The following is a 16,732-nucleotide window of genomic DNA, read 5'->3' as shown; positions in this document are numbered from 1 at the left end:
TCTGGCCCACATCGGGGAGGTGGTCGACAAAGTAGAGCAAAAGGCTGTCTGTAGAGATATTACTTATGATATACAACAAAACAAGTAGTAAGCCGAAATAATTTATATGATATCCTCCATTATGGCTTAAACAGAAGATTATTTTGTCAACTTTCAACCTTTTTAGAATGAGACATATAGTCTTAATGTCTACAGAAAATGTTTTAACGTGACAAATATCGCCAGTTCCAATCACTATCTACAGTAAAGTCTTGTTTTGGGTGTGAAAAACATCTCACTAATTGACAATTAACAGTGTTGATTAAATTAGGGCCATAATTAAAACTGGTACAGTTGTTCATCTGTAAACATTGATGGATACACTCATATACATTGGTTACTTCATATGGTAAGAGTGTACAATTTGGTGGACTGGAACGTTTACCTACCACTGTCTTTATATTCATTTCTGTAATAAAGAAGATATAAACATCATATATATTATGCAGGTTTCAAAGTCTTGCTCATTGTTGCTTTAATTGTTGTGTAATCGAGCCCCGCCTGTATTTCAATAGTAAAAAGGTCTACGTGTCGCTTATAATCTTGTTAAAATTAGATTACAATTTTATCTTCATTGTAATCTAACACGTTTTCTACCGAAACCTCGTTCTAATCTTGTTATTTTTAACCAATCAATCAAACCAGTCATGTAGAACCCTTTTCTTGATATCATAAACAATTGTCGGATATATAAACCTAAAGGTCAATGTATGCATGGGAGTTTACTTTGCACCGATCCTCAGTAAGTTTATAAATCTCCAGCATACAGACGGTTAAATAATGGGCGGCAACTTTTCAATAAGAACAATTCAGCGACCCAACCTCGGCGCCATATTGAGACTGAAGCTGTACTTTTTTTTAAATTGAAATTCTTAAAAATAATGGTACGCTGGATTTACTTTCTGAAATAGAGTTTTAACAGCAGGTAAATCAAATATTTAGTTGACTCTAATCTCATTATTAGAAGGATATATCCCTTTATTCTAAACCTACCAGGTAAGTACTGTGTTGAACAGCCATTGTATATATCACCAAATATCTCTAATTCACATATTGTTAAAGGTTCTGGGTTGTTCAAAACAAACAGAACAAATCTTCCCATACATATTTTCGTACATGTTAAATTTGTCCAGGTGCCACTCTCTGCTGTGTTCGGGTAATGGACACAAATACAGTATTCAGTATCCACCATGTTATATTTGATATGAGGACCAGAATCATATTGCCAAACAGAAACAGTAAAATTTCTCAATCTATCACCTAAAATTAAAATTATTATATAAATACAACCAGCTCAATATTATATAATTCTCTCAATTGATAATGTAAAATTTTAGTAGAATTGTTCACATGAAATTTGGTCACAATAATACAACCAATAAGGGCATTTTTTATGACCAAATTACTGTGACCTATTGACCAATTTTCCACTGCCCAAATTCACGACAAACAGTGAATAAGCCTATTGCAATATCTGCAATTTCTGGGCTAAACTAACAGACGAAAACCGGAGTGAACAATTTGTAATAATGATGCTATAGGTTTTAAAAGCTATTGAAATGAGGCTGGAGAACCAAAATTCAAGATGTAAAATAAAAAGAAAAGTAAAGTCTCTAGTCAAAATACTCAACCTTCGTCGCCTTGTCTATTTAAGACCTTGATACTTGTAATTTCATATTCAGTTTCTAAGTCAACCATCAACCAATTAGGTGTATCTGTTGGATTGTTTGTATGAGAACATTGCGTGTTACCCATGGTTAGATGACCATCGACCGCTTTGGAAGAAAATTTACCACCATAATAATAACTAGTTTGTCTATTTGGTTTGTTTAATGCAAGGTTCCCTAATCCAAAAACTAAAATAAAAATGTCGGAATTAAATGTATATTGCTTCTTTCCCATCACTATCTGGTTTTACAAGCCTCTGATACATTAGCCTCTATCATCCAATGCCTCCAGTCTGCGAAAGTCATATATAGGAATAGACTGGACATCAGAAACTACTTATTATCATTGTTTTACTTTTATCGATGACTGTTGCCATCGTTGATTGATGAAAAAAAAAACACGAATTTCGAAAAAGTTGTTCAATCCGAAAGTTATGCTAGCTCTCTGCAACATATATCATGGTAATGGTAGTAATGGTAGTTTGTCGGAACTATGTCAATATTGTCACGTGATTCTGAGAATTTAAGTATCGGAGACAAATCACACAAATATCGCCTATAAAAACCCAACGAAATTCGCCATTCGCCGAAAAAGATTCAGCTTTGCGGAAACTGTAGAGAATTGCCGAATGACATGTTTCAGCATTCGACAGTCTCCCGGGGTAATTCTATATAATGTCAAATAAAATCACTTACCAACTAAATCATTGGTATTCAAAATTCCAAATAAATTCAACAAAACTAATTTCATCCACACAAACGGCATATTATAAAAATTGGTCGAATCAGTAGATGCTATTCAGAATCTTCAGTATTTGGTCCTATCCCGAATAAAACATGCTGTTTTTAGTTTTTCTCACTCTTGTCGTAATACAAAGAAATTGTTGTTATTATCATAGCTTGATACAGTCTAGAAATCCCGAAACGTCGCCTAAATGAAAACAAAACAGTTACTTTACTAAATGACACTCAAGGAATAAATAAATTATATTCATGTAATCATTGAATAAAAACATCATGTTAAAAGCGGTTCCAGTGACTTGAATGCTGTTTCTTAAAAAGTAAATGGGTATGTTTCCCTAATGAAACTTATTATGAATACAATATTGACGTCCAAATAACTCTACACCCACAGAACAACAATTTTTGACAGCTTGAACATTTTGAACAATCCTACTAAGTCGTTACTTTTGCTCCAAAAGCTCATAATATTGACATTGATGTATTGGGCATTAACTCAAAATCTGTGTATTAAATATTATACCAGTTATCTCATTAATCTTAAACAGACAGATCCGTCATTTTTTTTACCAATCATATACTTTAGTCTCAGATATAGATTTATTTTTAGTTAAGCCAATCAGTAGCCTAAAAGTGTCGAATGACTGACGAGGGTTAGCCTCTATCATCCAGTTTTAGTTTATCTGCACACAGTTGAATAATGTAGGCGTATAGCACGCTCGGATGGATAAATGTATTATATAAAGTTTCTTATAATTATCAGAACATTGTCTTTTTAACTGTTTCAAAACCGAAATGGAGTCGAAAACTATTAATATTTCATTATTGTGATATGTAGAATAGACAGATGAAATAGCTAATAAAGAAGAAAGGCAGTTGCGGCGCCAGTCTTCCGAGACTGGGGTACAAATATAAGGCAGACTGACTCAATGGAAGGGACAACTGCTAAGACTGAATTAAAATTTTGGCTACTCTGTGGTGGAATCATAGTCGCAAGCCGATCATAGAGGGTCTTAGAGGGTTCTTTCAAGAAAATCTTAGAAAAAATGAATGAATTTTGTGCATTCTTACACATATTTTGGAGAAAAAAAGGTAGACATTTAGATTTGTTGAAAAAAAGTGGGGGTGCAACCACTTTACTAGGTAGGCAAATGCCTACTCCCCCCCCCCCTCTGCATCTCTAGCCTCTTTAATTATGTAATTTACCAATGATTTGTTATTGGTCTTGCGATCTTAATTCATTCAGTAGCTTTAGTGCCTTTGGGAGAAAAAAACATCCTATGATGTTTAGTTTAGCCCACCAATATCACGACGTGACCCCATAACAATCTTAACATAGTGCCAGCAAACAATATTATTGTCTTTAAGTACAGCATTTATTACAGAGCACTAGCGTAACTGTCCGATCTCAATAAAGAGATAAACAATGTCCTTTTTAAGCCTTAAGCCTTTTTAAGCCATATAGGTCTTATGTCGCACATAAGATAAATGTGTTATCGTGACAAATATCGCCAGTTCCAATCACTATCTACAGTAAAGTCTTCTTTTGGATGTGAAAAACATCTCACTAATTGACAATTAACAGTGTTGATTAAATTAGGACCATAATTAAAACTGGTACAGTTGTTCATCTGTAAACATTGATGGATACACTCATATACATTGGTTACTTCATATGGTAAGAGTGTACAATTTGGTGGACTGGAACGTTTACCTACCACTTTCTTTATATTCATTTCTGTAATAAAGAGTATATAGACATAACTTTGCAATGATATATATGAAGGTTTCAAAGTCTTGCTCATTGTTGCTTTAATTGTTGTGTAATCGAGCTCCTCACATATTCCAGAAATAAAAAGTCCCGTTTGTCGCTTGAATCTACTACATTTAATCACAATTTCGTTTCCTTTTTTCTTTTAGGTCTTAACTGTGATCTAACACGTTTTCTACCAAAACTTCCAAAAATGAAATGAAATGAATTGAGTTTTATGTCCTACTCTTCTGCACCATGTGGGCTAATAAAGACGGGCAACGCCATGCAGGGTGCCACGAGAAAAATTTTGCCAGGACAGCGACATTAGCCTGCTCTTTTTCGATCTCCAACTGTCGAGGGATCATTAACGTGCACAGCCTGGAGCACACGGGGCCTCGGTTTATTGTCCCATCTGAACGACTAGACTTCCAAAAAGCATAACGAACTTAACATGTTTATGTGAACTTTTTAAATAGTTTTAGCGTTAAAAAATCAATTTAGTTAAAACTTTCAGATACGTTAAAGGACATGTTTCTCTGGATTTTGGTGTATAGTTTTCACAAATTTGAAGGAAATTTTTTTTCGACCTACAAAAAAAAAACGGAACGCCCTTTTAAAATTGTTAAATTATTGCACAGTGGATTTACTTTATATTTAATCAATTATTTATTTATAATCCCATTATTAGAAGTATATATCCCTTTATTCTAAACCTACCAGGTAAGTACTGTGTTGGACAGCCATTGTATATATCACCAAATATCTCTAATTCACATATTGTTAAAGCTTCTTGGTTATTCAAAACAAACAGAACAAATCTTCCCAAACATATTTTCGTACATGTTAAATTTGTCCAGGTGCCACTCTCTGCTGTGTTCGGGTAATGGACACAAATACAGTATTCAGTATCCACCATGTTATATTTGATATGAGGACCAGGATCATATTGCCAAACAGAAACAGTAAAATTTCTCAATCTATCACCTAAAATTAAAATTATTATAAACACAAATCTGATATCTTAGGAATATCATTGAATATTGGTCACAGTAATACAATTTGATTCTCAGGGTAAATCGCATCATGACCAAATTATCATCTGACCGAATTTCCAGTCAGGCCCGTAGCCTGACGTGTTCAAATATATCCAGAAGGGCAATGGTGTATGGTGTTTAGTTACAGTATTGACACTGCCACCCTTGCCTCCAGTAGCTACGGGCCATTTTTCTTTGTATAAATTTCTTGCGCCAATTCATAGCTCAAGCTTATCACTAAACAATGGCGATACGCTTTGCCCTCTTGAAAATGGTTTATACCCCCAGGTGTAGAGAAAGAAAAATAGGCGCTATTAAATTGGGAAAAACATTAATAACTGACAGTAAAATATATATCAATAAATTCAAACTACACATTGAATTATGAAGATCAATTAAATGAAAAAAATCGTATTTTATTCAATAAAGACAACTGCCAGTGAGGGTATGTTACCTTGCCTGGCAAGCTGTCTTGACACAAAATATGTGTCCCGAGGGAGTAAGGGACCAAATCATTTCAATTTATCAAACGTTTTCTAGGGGATGATCCTTTTAGATGCTGTATGTAAGGATTATGCGCTTCCACAGAGCTGTCGTATTTTGAATCTCAACTTCGACGTTTGCACTGGAATGAATATCAAAAAACTAAATCAAAAGAAAATTCTCCAGTAAAAAAACTCAACCTAAGTCCTGTCTATTTAAGACAGAGATATTTCTAATTTCATATTCAGCTTTTAAGTCAACCACCAACCAATTGGGCGTATCTGTTGGATCTTTTGTATGAGAGCAGTAGAGATTAGAGGTGCTAAGACCTCTATCGACAGCTTTTGAAGAAAATCGTCCACCGCCATATTCACTTGTTTGTCTAGTTGGTTTGTTTGATGCAAGATTCTCTAATCCAGAAACTGAATAAAAGGAAAAAAATATTTGCAACAACGGTAAATGAGCGTTTACAAATTTATTTACAACAAATGATAATATTGTGAATGAGCGTTCGACTATATTTACAAGACCAGGGATTGTATATGAGCGTATAGGCCTACACTGTATTTACAACAAATGATAATATTGTGAATGAGCGTACGACTATATTTACAAGATCAGGGATTGTAAATGAGCGTATAGACCTACACTGTATTTACAACAAATGATAATATTGTGAATGAGCGTACGACTATATTTACAAGATCAAGGATTGTAAATGAGCGTATAGGCCTACACTGTATTTACAACAAATGACAATATTGTGAATGAGCGTACGACTATATTTACAAGATCAGGGATTGTAAATGAGCGTATAGGCCTACACTGTATTTACAACAAAAGATAATATTGTGAATGAGCGTACGACTATATTTACAAGATCAGGGATTGTATATGATGAGCTTATAGGCCTACACTGTATTTACAACAAATGATGATATTGTGAATGAGCGTACGACTATATTTACAAGATCAGGGAATGTAAATGAGCGTATAGGCCTAAACTGTATTTACAACCAATGATGATATTGTGAATGAGCGTACGACTATATTTACAAGATCAGGGATTGTAAATGAGCGTATAGTCCTACACTGTATTTACAACAAATGATAATATTGTGAATAAACGTACGGCTATATTTACAAGATCAGATGAGCGCAGGTGGTTATTATTCCGTCCATTTTTGTACTGGGTGGTTTTGACGCGCGTCGTTCTCATTTGGTCAATAAGTGTGCTTAGTAATTGCAAATACGAACATAATGTCAGATTAAATCACTCACCAACTATTTCATCGGTATTCCAAAATACAAATAAAAACAGCAATTTCATCCACACAAACGGCATTTTATAAGTAGTAAGTAGATACTAGATACTTGAGTATTTTCTCGATTTTGCTAACACTATAAATAAACATAAGAAGGCCAAAAACGTAGACGCAAACCTTTTAATAATGAAGAGAATGATATATAAATAATAAATTAATATTTCGGTTCCCGTGATGTCAATTTTGTCTCTAAATCTTGGCGAATGAATGTATAAATTTCCCTATAGAAACTTCTTTTAAAAAAATATTGATGTTCTATAAATTATTCATTGAGTGGTTGTCTAAGTGACTGTATACCTTCACAACAACAAATTATTGTGTCTTTGACGTTTGATCAGATATTTCGAGCAAGAAATGGTTTGCATCCCCACTTTTACTAGATGGGATTTAGGTTCGACTAATTCGACGAATTTTTCTCTTGATCATAAGATTTAGTGGATTTGCAGACACCACAGACGTCTGATTGAAAATTAGAATGATGCAAATTGATGCTTTCGGTGTCCCCAATGCACATGAATTATTTTAAAAAACATCTTTACTATCCCTTTAAAAAAAAAAGCCAAGTTTATTGTCATAAGTATATTCATTTTGATCCAACAATATGCTGATCTGCAAAAGCAAAAATAGACTCTAAATCAAAAATAATATTAGATTAATTATATGAAAAATGTAAAAGGGATAAAGTTGTCAAATGTTCACTTTATCATCTGATAAAATTCTTCTACCTTAAAGCGACTGTAAAGAGGTTTTTCTGCAATGCGTATCTTTTATGTGTATCGGGGATCAATTTGCACTATTCCAATTTTCATTCAGACGTCTGTGGTTCCTGCAATTCCTCTAAAACTAAGTGTTTGATGACGTCACTAATCGCGAATGACCTTAATATGTGATAGAGAATATTTTGCGATAAGTGACGTCATTAAACACTTATTTATGTGGACTTGCAGGAACCACAAACGTCTGATTGAAAATTGGAATGGTACAAATTGATGCTATCAGTGTCCCCAATACACATACAAAATGTAAAAAACCTGTTTACAATTACTGAGATTTGTACCTGGTTGTACATGACAGCAGTCTTATGTCTTGTTATGAAAATCATTAATTGCAGATGAGTTATGTCCTGCTTCTGATAAGTGATACAGGTAATTGAAAGTTAGTGGTTGAGCAACTATATCCCTTTATAACACAAAATATCACAGTTAACAATGGAGTAATGGGTCACATCCGGTGGCGTTTCTTTGAATCATTAGGTGTAAGGGTGTAAAATTTTCAGGCTATTATCAGCATTCCCTAATTTAAATACTGCTGTCAGCATTGATCTCTCATTTCTTCAGGCTGAAATAAGCTCAGATTCTATAATTGAATTGTTTCTGTTGTTAAAATATATATTTAGACAACTATATCCCTTTAAATATAAAAAAGATAGGTTGTCAGACAAGGTAACATACGCCCACTGGCAGCTGTCAGAAATGATTGAACACGAGTTGCACAATATAGCTAATAGAGTGAAACGTCAAGTTAGACACGATATTTCGGTGAAAAATGATCCGATCATCACGAAAATCTATAGGGATCCTCTTCATAATGACACTGACAAACAAAATCAAAATCAAAAGAATCTGTAAAGAATTGTAGCCTGTAGAGTGAGCACGAGTTGCACAATATAGCTAATAGAGAAAAACGTCAAGTCAGACACGATATTTCGGTGAAAAATTATACGATCACCACGAAAATCTATAGGGATCATCTTCATAATGACATTGACACACAAAATATAAATCAAAAGAATCTGCAAAGAATTGTAGCCTGTAGAGTGAGCACGAACCAAATGTGAACAGACGGACGGACCGACAGGGTGATTACAATATACGCCCATCTTACGTGTGGGCGTATAAAAAAACTCAGACCAGATCAATCAATGAGAACTGTCAATAAAATCACAAAAAGACAGGTTGTTATTGAAAAACTTGCGATGACAAGCTTTTGTATTCTAACCAATATAAAAGAAAAGTCTATTCATTGAGTTCTAATGTGAAGTGAAACTTAAAACAACAGAACAAATTCTAACCTATATATACACTTTCTTTAACATTAGTAAATATTTAAACAGTGCAAAAAAACATAACTTGCCAGACAACATAACAACATAGTTCACAACAACATAGTTCAAATTTAAGATTGTAGTACATAGGCAGAAAATGAAGTATCCATTTTTTCAATTATGTATTTCATATACACACAGAATCCTCATTTTGACTTAGATTGCACTAAAGTTTGGAAATTGTTTAATAAAAGGGATATTTCGCGTTTTGTAAAAAGTTTTCATTATCAAAAACTTGTAAATTATACCTGAAAGTATGCTATTTATATCTATGTATCTACTTGATCAAACTGAATTTGTTTGAAAAGTGTTAATTAAAGACGGATAGTATTAATTGTTAATTAAGCAGTTTGACCTAGTTTTGGCGTTTGGCTTTATAATAGCTCGATATTATTAGTTAACCTTTAAAATAAGTATGAGACACATATATCTTCAATTAGCGTTTATTTTACTCAAATCCGTACAGTAGTTTTCTTACAGCTTCCAAAATGCATGACTAACTTATAAACCTTACGTAATGTTTTCAAATAAATAAATAGATTTTTTCAGATATGTTAAAGGTCACCCTTCTCTCAATTTAGGTGTATAGTTTTCACAAACATGAGAAAAAATTTTTCGACCCACAAAAAAAGCGGAATTTCCCTTTAAAAAGATTACCCTGCATATTCTAATAATGAATAGCAAACATATCAAAGAACAAGGGCAATAATTCTTGATAGATAACTTCAAAGTTTTAATTTTGAAATTTTGTTATGGTTTTGAGAGTTTTTTAAATCAAAATTGACCACGAACATAAGCTACTTGAATGAAATGAATGGATTTTTCTGTCCTACTTTTCTACACCTAATTGAGCTAATGAAAACTGGCAACGCCATGCAGTGAATTTTGTCACGACAGCTACATTAGCCTGTTTTTTTTTTTATTATTAAATTTAAACTTTCGAGTGATCTTGTCCTTGTTGTCAGATGTCAGGGGTTAAAGGGAGATGTGCGGCATTTTGGGGAGTTTTTGGATTTTAGTCTTGAATATATGTAACTAGTCTTCAGAAGTACTAAAATCTACGAAAATCGCATAATTCATTTGAAAAAAAATTCTTCAAACTAAGAATTTTACTCACTATTTCTGTATATGTCTTTTCTATACATCACAGAGTATCTTAAAATGAGTTCCGTTTCTGAAACTAAAGTATGTTGGGCCAACTTGTCTCCCGAATTCTAACTTGTTCATCATTCTTTTGTTTATGTAAAATAAAATTGGTTAAAAACTGAAGATTCTAGAGAGTTTATATGCAAATGTTAACAGATTGAAAGACATAGGTGCAAAAAATAAATGTCCAAATGACAACATGAGGACAGATATACAACATAATTTTACATGTGCACTTCATCCTTAAATAAAATATTATTGAGTGGGCTGAAAAAGGGCAATAAAAATCACAATTTGAACAAAAATCAACACTTAACGGTGCGTGCACATGAACTATCTTGGTCAGCGATTTTTAGTTGCCAACTATAGTATTGTCAAGACCGGCTGCGGGCTACAATAAGCCCGTGCAAATCATGCAATTCAAAGAAAAATGAATCTGATTGTACTATGATAGTCTGTCTTGCAGACGATAAAACAATCAGCGACAAATATCAAACTGGTTTGATATTATAAATCCTGTCAGCAACGCGGTAATCTTTTTGTGGAAGCGTGGGCACATGCGAGGATTTACTCAGGATTCATGTCGGCGAGAAAAATCAGCGACAAAGACTGTTCGTATGCTGGCACCATTAGTAAAATACAAGGCCTAAAATGCCACCATGCTCAAAACATATATCACAGTCGACTTAAAAATATAAATAACATAAAAAATAATTCTAAAATGTATAACTATTTAGCATATATTGTGAATAAATTAGTTTAAAATTTAACATTTTACAAATATACATACGATATGAAATCCACCAAACTCAATTTGGTGGCGATAGATTGGAGAGTTTTGAACAGGTTACGTCTGTTCCAATTCTGCCATCAATCAAGCGGTATGAAAGCTCAATCGAGCGACCTCTTTGAGGTTATATATCACTTTTAATGAAAAATAAAACTTATATTATAACAATAAAAATACATATCTTAGACATTACACAACGATATAAGTGTTTGTGACACATCTTATTATACTTATCTAACCTATTTTCTGAAAATGAGTGATCAAAATATCCACGAACAAAAAACAAATTCTTAAAAAAAAGTCAAAAGACTTAAAGGTCAAAAAGTTAAAGGCACTAAGACCAAAGCAGCAATATTGATTATAATATATTAATTTGACGTTCTGAATTTACAAATCTTTTCTTCCGATTTATCATTCTAAATATTCAAATTTTTCATTCTAAATATTCAAATATTTCATTCTAAATGTTATGTAAATTTTCAAATAAATGATAATAAATTTTTTCCAATATCTGAAAATCAATTTTCACATATTTCATAATAAAATTTCAAATGAATATTAATAAAGTTTCGAAAATTGATTATCAGATATTTCAAATATCCGAAACTTTCGAAATATTTGACAATAAACTTTCAAAATATTTGACAATAAACTTTGAAAAATAAAGTTTTGATAATAAACTTCAAAATTTAAAAACAAATTTTCAAAAAATTGTTGATTAATTTTTAAAATATTTCCAAATATTTCATTATAATATGACCAACATCATTTCCACACCATTAAACAAAAAAGTTCATGGCTTAGTTTAAGACAGGTCTAAAACACTAATTCTGGACGGATGAACTGTGTCTGAACTGTGTCTCGTACATATTGCTATTTGAAGAGACTATTTGTCCAAAAGATAAAAAAGACATTAAGAAAATAAATCAGAAATAATTTAACAAATAACAAATTTTGATTTTTAATTGGTTAATCTCCACAGTCACCACCATCAAATCCCCCATCATCAAAACCTCCTCCATCATCATAACCTCCTCCATCATCATAACCCCCGTCATCATAACCTCCATCATCATACCCTCCATCATCATAACCTCCATCATTATAACCTCCTCCATTATCCCCCTGACCCCAACCATCTCCTCCACCATACCCATCTCCATTCCCATACTCCCCGCCGTCACCATAGTTATTTTCAGTATTAGTTTCATTATATTCATTATTTTCAACATTATTTATTTCTGTAGTATTGTAATTGTTTATGTTGATATTGTCACCATGATCATGATAACCTCCACCCCAACCCCCGTAACCATAGCCACCATAGCCACCATAACCCCATCCTCCATAACCCATGGGTCGAGACATCCCATAACCTAAGGCACCACCTACTAGGAGACCTGAAATAGATTAAGTACAAATTTTCATTGTGCTCAGAAGTGTACTTAGAGGAATAAAAATTGCTATTTTTTCAATGGGACTTATCTTAAAAATAAATTGTTGTGTATTAATGTTCTCTTTCTTAAAAAACATTCTGGCTGTGAATGTTAAAGATATGAAATGCATTGCAAATGGAAAACATTACGGCACTTCCCCTGTCCTTGCAGTATATTCATGATAGCATAATGCATTGACATATTGCTTTGATTACCCTAATCAGGAACAGATAAGTAGGATGTAAAACTCCAGTCCATTTATCCATCAATGATCCTTAGTCAGTATTAATGTAATGGGTAAATCGCTCAAAAAGATTTACCTGTAGCAAAACCATCTCCAGATGATCTTCTTCTCCTTCTATCCCCTTGAACAACAACAGTTGTACCTTGAGGTTGACCTCCTCTCTGTTGCTGGTAACCTTGTTGCTGATGATAGCCTTGTTGCTGATGATAGCCTTGTTGCTGTTGATAACCTTGTTGGGGAGGATAGTGTCCTTGACCCGGTGGTGGAGGATATGGACCTTGGCCTTGCTGTGGAGGGTAAGCAGGTTGACCTGTGACCTGGGGCTGAAAACCTGGTGGTGGTGGCCCACCTTGAATTTGTGGGGGACCTTGACCTTGGGGAGGTCTTGGAGGTGGTGGTAGCTGAAAAAATATGAAATGACATAATCATAATTTAACATGACAATGGTTTCAGATATTTATTCTAAGCTAGATGAAGTGATAAATTTAACAATAAATGGTAAATTTAACAAAAACAGATATAGAAAATATAACAAAAATAAACTGAAAGAACTTTATTGGGTTGCCAATTTCAGATTAGTTGTCAACTGGTAGATTAAGTATGCTTAATAGTAGTTATCTCCCTTGACAGAGCTTGAAAGCATTATGCCCATAATAAGAGAATTGGAAATAGGAACACTTACTGTACTAGTGATGTCTTTCATCCATGAGCTAAAAACAAAGCAAAAAAATAATCAGCATAAATATCACAAAAAAATCAGAGCATAATAAATGCTGTTATATATCTGCTGCCTACGAACACTGATTATATATAATCCAAGAATGGGCTATTTTTTCTAAATATTATTATGATAATTGTAATGAAGATTTGGAAATAAAGTTAATGGACAAAATATGTAATTTGGAAAAAAATTAGAAAGTTAACATCTCCACAAAACAAAAATTATTTCCTCTATTGACATTACAGAAAATTCAAAAATTTAAGTAGACAATATTATCAAAAATCCATATATTCTTTGGACTATAATATATTATCAGACTGTCTAACACTCATTGACAAAAAATAAGGGCTAATTTCTTGTTGACCATCCACAAACGATCATCTTCCAAGAAAAATATACCAAAAAACAGTTCAACATTTTTTAAAGGAATTTTAGCAAAAAAAAAAGAAAGGATTTTTAAAGAATTTTAGGGCTGCTGGACAACCTGTATTAGATGTAGGGTGAGCAGGGTAGGGTGCACAATAATTTTTTATATGAGTTCAAAGTTTGAAATCTTATGTTTACTTTGATAATGACCCAGACGTCATTGCCTGACTGATCAGTAAAAGATATATTAACTCCTGTAGGATTACAACATAACCAACAAAAATTTCTTCATATCTATTTACATATTACAATCTAAGCCTTATTCACCTATTACATTTCAATATATTTATTTCTATATTTCAACATTTACATACATTATTTCCCTAGATACCAAGAAATGAAAAGTTATCATCCTGATTTACCAGATGAACTGCCTTGCCAGGAACAGTTTAATTCATAAGGCCATACAAAATAAATAGTCTGTTTTACAGGCCCAAAAATGCCTGATTGTTGCTTGCGCTCGCTCTGATTTATTCCAGTTGAAAATCTAAAAAAGCGCTTAAAAGTAATAAATAATAAATTCGCCCTTTTTTGTATGGCGTAAGATATTCTACATAATTTTAGGGTTTCCGACAAAGCTGATGCACAATGAAGAATTAACCACTTAATATTTGCATCACATACTTTTTTAATGCCCTTATAAAATCATAAAGCTATATAGATGCTTCCGTGAGAAAAAAAATAACACATACAGACAAATTAACAACCTTGGTTTGAATCCTGTTCTCAAAAAATATTGTATTAATAAAATAAATTACTGAACAATTTGGTATCCAACTTACTTCAGTTCATTTTGATCAGCACATAATATCCAAATAACCTGAGCTTTTTTATCTGGTTTGAGAGGAAAGGCTATTAAATTAGTTATTCTTCCTCCAGGTGGGAGATCTGGTCTGTTAGGTACATTCTGACTGTAGGCTCCTACAGCTAAAAATTTACACACATTCTACAAAATGAATATAACAAAACATACATCTGAAAATTGTTAATAATTTTTTTTTAAGACGTAAATAAATTTGCACAACTAGAAAATTGGTGTACATAATTGTACCCTAATTTGATTTCTAATAAATTTAGAAATATATTATTTGGACCAAAATATGTTGTTTTTTTCAATATTTTCTTGGAGGAGAACTCTCTCCAAGGGATCCATGGGAAGCAACTACCACAGTTTGAATCTCAAACTCAAAAGTTGTTATTCCCATTTAGTCAGTATGCCCCCTATTTGTACCCCGGGAGCTGCGGTGGCTCAGTAAGTTAGACAACTTGCTCTCTAACATGAAGGTCCAGGGTTCAATCCCTGCATACATCAAGATAATACCTTGGGATTTTCAACCCGGTTTTCCCTTGTGATACAGGTTGTAGGGAGCGACATGGATAAAGTGTTGTTCAGATGCTACAGGCTGTGCACGTTATATAACCCTCGACAGTTTGAAATCGAAAAAGAGGAAGCTAAATAACGCTCATTGTACACTGCAAGGTGCAAAAGGTAGGATGTAAAACTCCATTCATTTCTTTTATTTTTACCCTCAGTCTCGGGAAGCTGACGCTGCCGCAGGTTACATTTCTTAAATCTTTGGCTTATTACCTTTAATTTGACTCCACCTTTGGGCTCATAGCTACCCTGATCCTCGTACCAAGCTAATGTACTGTCCTGATATAGAACCAAATATTCTTGTTTCCATCCTGATGAAAAAAATCCCTCTGTAAAGGAGAAATTTAAGTTGAAACTGATGGTTATTTGACATCGACGGTTATCTATTGTCTTTATCAAAAAAAACTATAAAGGAAAATCTATATAATTTTAAGAACATTCCAGGCACTAATTCCCTTTTATAAACACACTTTAAAATTTTCTTTTCAATTTCATTTAGAGTTTTAAAGTGTAGTAACATCTCTTGATAAGAATTTAAATAGGGCCTTTAAAAAATGTCCTTCAAGAATATGCCACCACATTATGTTTGCTGTCATTAACAAAAGCTTCATTCACATTTTCAGAACAATGACTGTTTACATTATACATTCTAGTAGCCTAATGTAGGCCTACTTACTGTTATATCTTTTCAAATATCCTGTTTTTATTCGAGGCACATTATCTGAAAAAAAAATATATAAGAATAAAACTTGCACTAGCTGACAGTATATTACAATTCTATTTTTCACTACTATATCATTATTTTCTTTAAAAGCCTATCAGCTTTGATCTAATAATAATATTATTATTTATAAAATATCATAAATTAAAAGCAAAAAATAAAAATAATGAAAAGCCCAATAACTAACTTGAAATATGAACAGAATCGGAGCCAGAACAAGCCATATTCCAAAACTAAACGGTTACATAAATTTAATTAATGTGTGACGACATCATTTACCCGACAGTTAATTATTGATACAAGGTGTATTATTTTCGAAGTCTCTTTAACAACGGAAGTAAACAACTCCATTACAGTTGCGTACATATCTACGTCAAAACTAAACAGTGAACGAAATATATTTTTTTACGCCTAACGACGTTTTTTCGCTTGTTAGATCTACTCTGAATAGTGATTTTCATTAGAATGTCTAGGAAAGCTTTTATGTTCTAAAACACTATATTATCATTGCATTCTTTTACTGCCAGAAAAAAAAAGAAGTGTTACATTTCTCGAACAATGTTAATGAGTCTGTTTGACAATCGGGACTACGGGCACCTGTTAAGTCTTTGTCTACGAGTCACAAATTTACGAAACTAAACAATACCTAGACATTGAAATTTGTAAATATTACTTACTTTTTGTGACCTTATTCAATTTGATTTTTTGACAAAAAAAAGATGATTAC

At 32.9% G+C, this 16,732-nt stretch overlaps 3 protein-coding genes across 3 annotated transcripts; all 3 read right to left on the bottom strand.

Annotated features, from left to right (window-relative positions):
- Window positions 1-203: 203 nt before the first annotated feature.
- On the bottom strand, window positions 204-2,472 carry LOTGIDRAFT_162981 (hypothetical protein; the record flags this gene model as incomplete). Its single annotated transcript, XM_009059042.1, has 4 exons — window positions 204-448; window positions 1,033-1,299; window positions 1,671-1,895; window positions 2,403-2,472. 4 exons carry the CDS (start codon window positions 2,470-2,472, stop codon window positions 204-206), a joined length of 807 nt encoding a protein of 268 aa, XP_009057290.1.
- A 1,468-nt stretch (window positions 2,473-3,940) lies between these two features.
- LOTGIDRAFT_162980 (hypothetical protein) lies at window positions 3,941-7,062 on the bottom strand (the record flags this gene model as incomplete). Its single annotated transcript, XM_009059041.1, has 4 exons — window positions 3,941-4,185; window positions 4,918-5,184; window positions 6,047-6,139; window positions 6,999-7,062. The coding sequence occupies 4 exons, from the start codon at window positions 7,060-7,062 to the stop codon at window positions 3,941-3,943; spliced, it is 669 nt and encodes a 222-aa protein (XP_009057289.1).
- Window positions 7,063-11,172: 4,110 nt separating this feature from the next.
- Window positions 11,173-16,285, bottom strand: LOTGIDRAFT_233270 (hypothetical protein). The gene is made up of 7 exons (XM_009059040.1): window positions 16,193-16,285; window positions 15,961-16,005; window positions 15,498-15,613; window positions 14,692-14,855; window positions 13,445-13,472; window positions 12,839-13,163; window positions 11,173-12,482 (listed from the first exon to the last, which is right to left on the bottom strand). Exons 1-7 carry the CDS (start codon window positions 16,227-16,229, stop codon window positions 12,052-12,054), a joined length of 1,146 nt encoding a protein of 381 aa, XP_009057288.1. The 5' UTR covers window positions 16,230-16,285; the 3' UTR covers window positions 11,173-12,051.
- Window positions 16,286-16,732: the final 447 nt, after the last annotated feature.

The sequence above is a fragment of the Lottia gigantea genome (genome assembly GCF_000327385.1).
Source record: "Lottia gigantea unplaced genomic scaffold LOTGIsca_37, whole genome shotgun sequence".
NCBI classification, from domain to species: Eukaryota; Metazoa; Mollusca; class Gastropoda; family Lottiidae; genus Lottia; species Lottia gigantea.
This window is presented reverse-complemented; position numbering and strand designations above follow the sequence as displayed.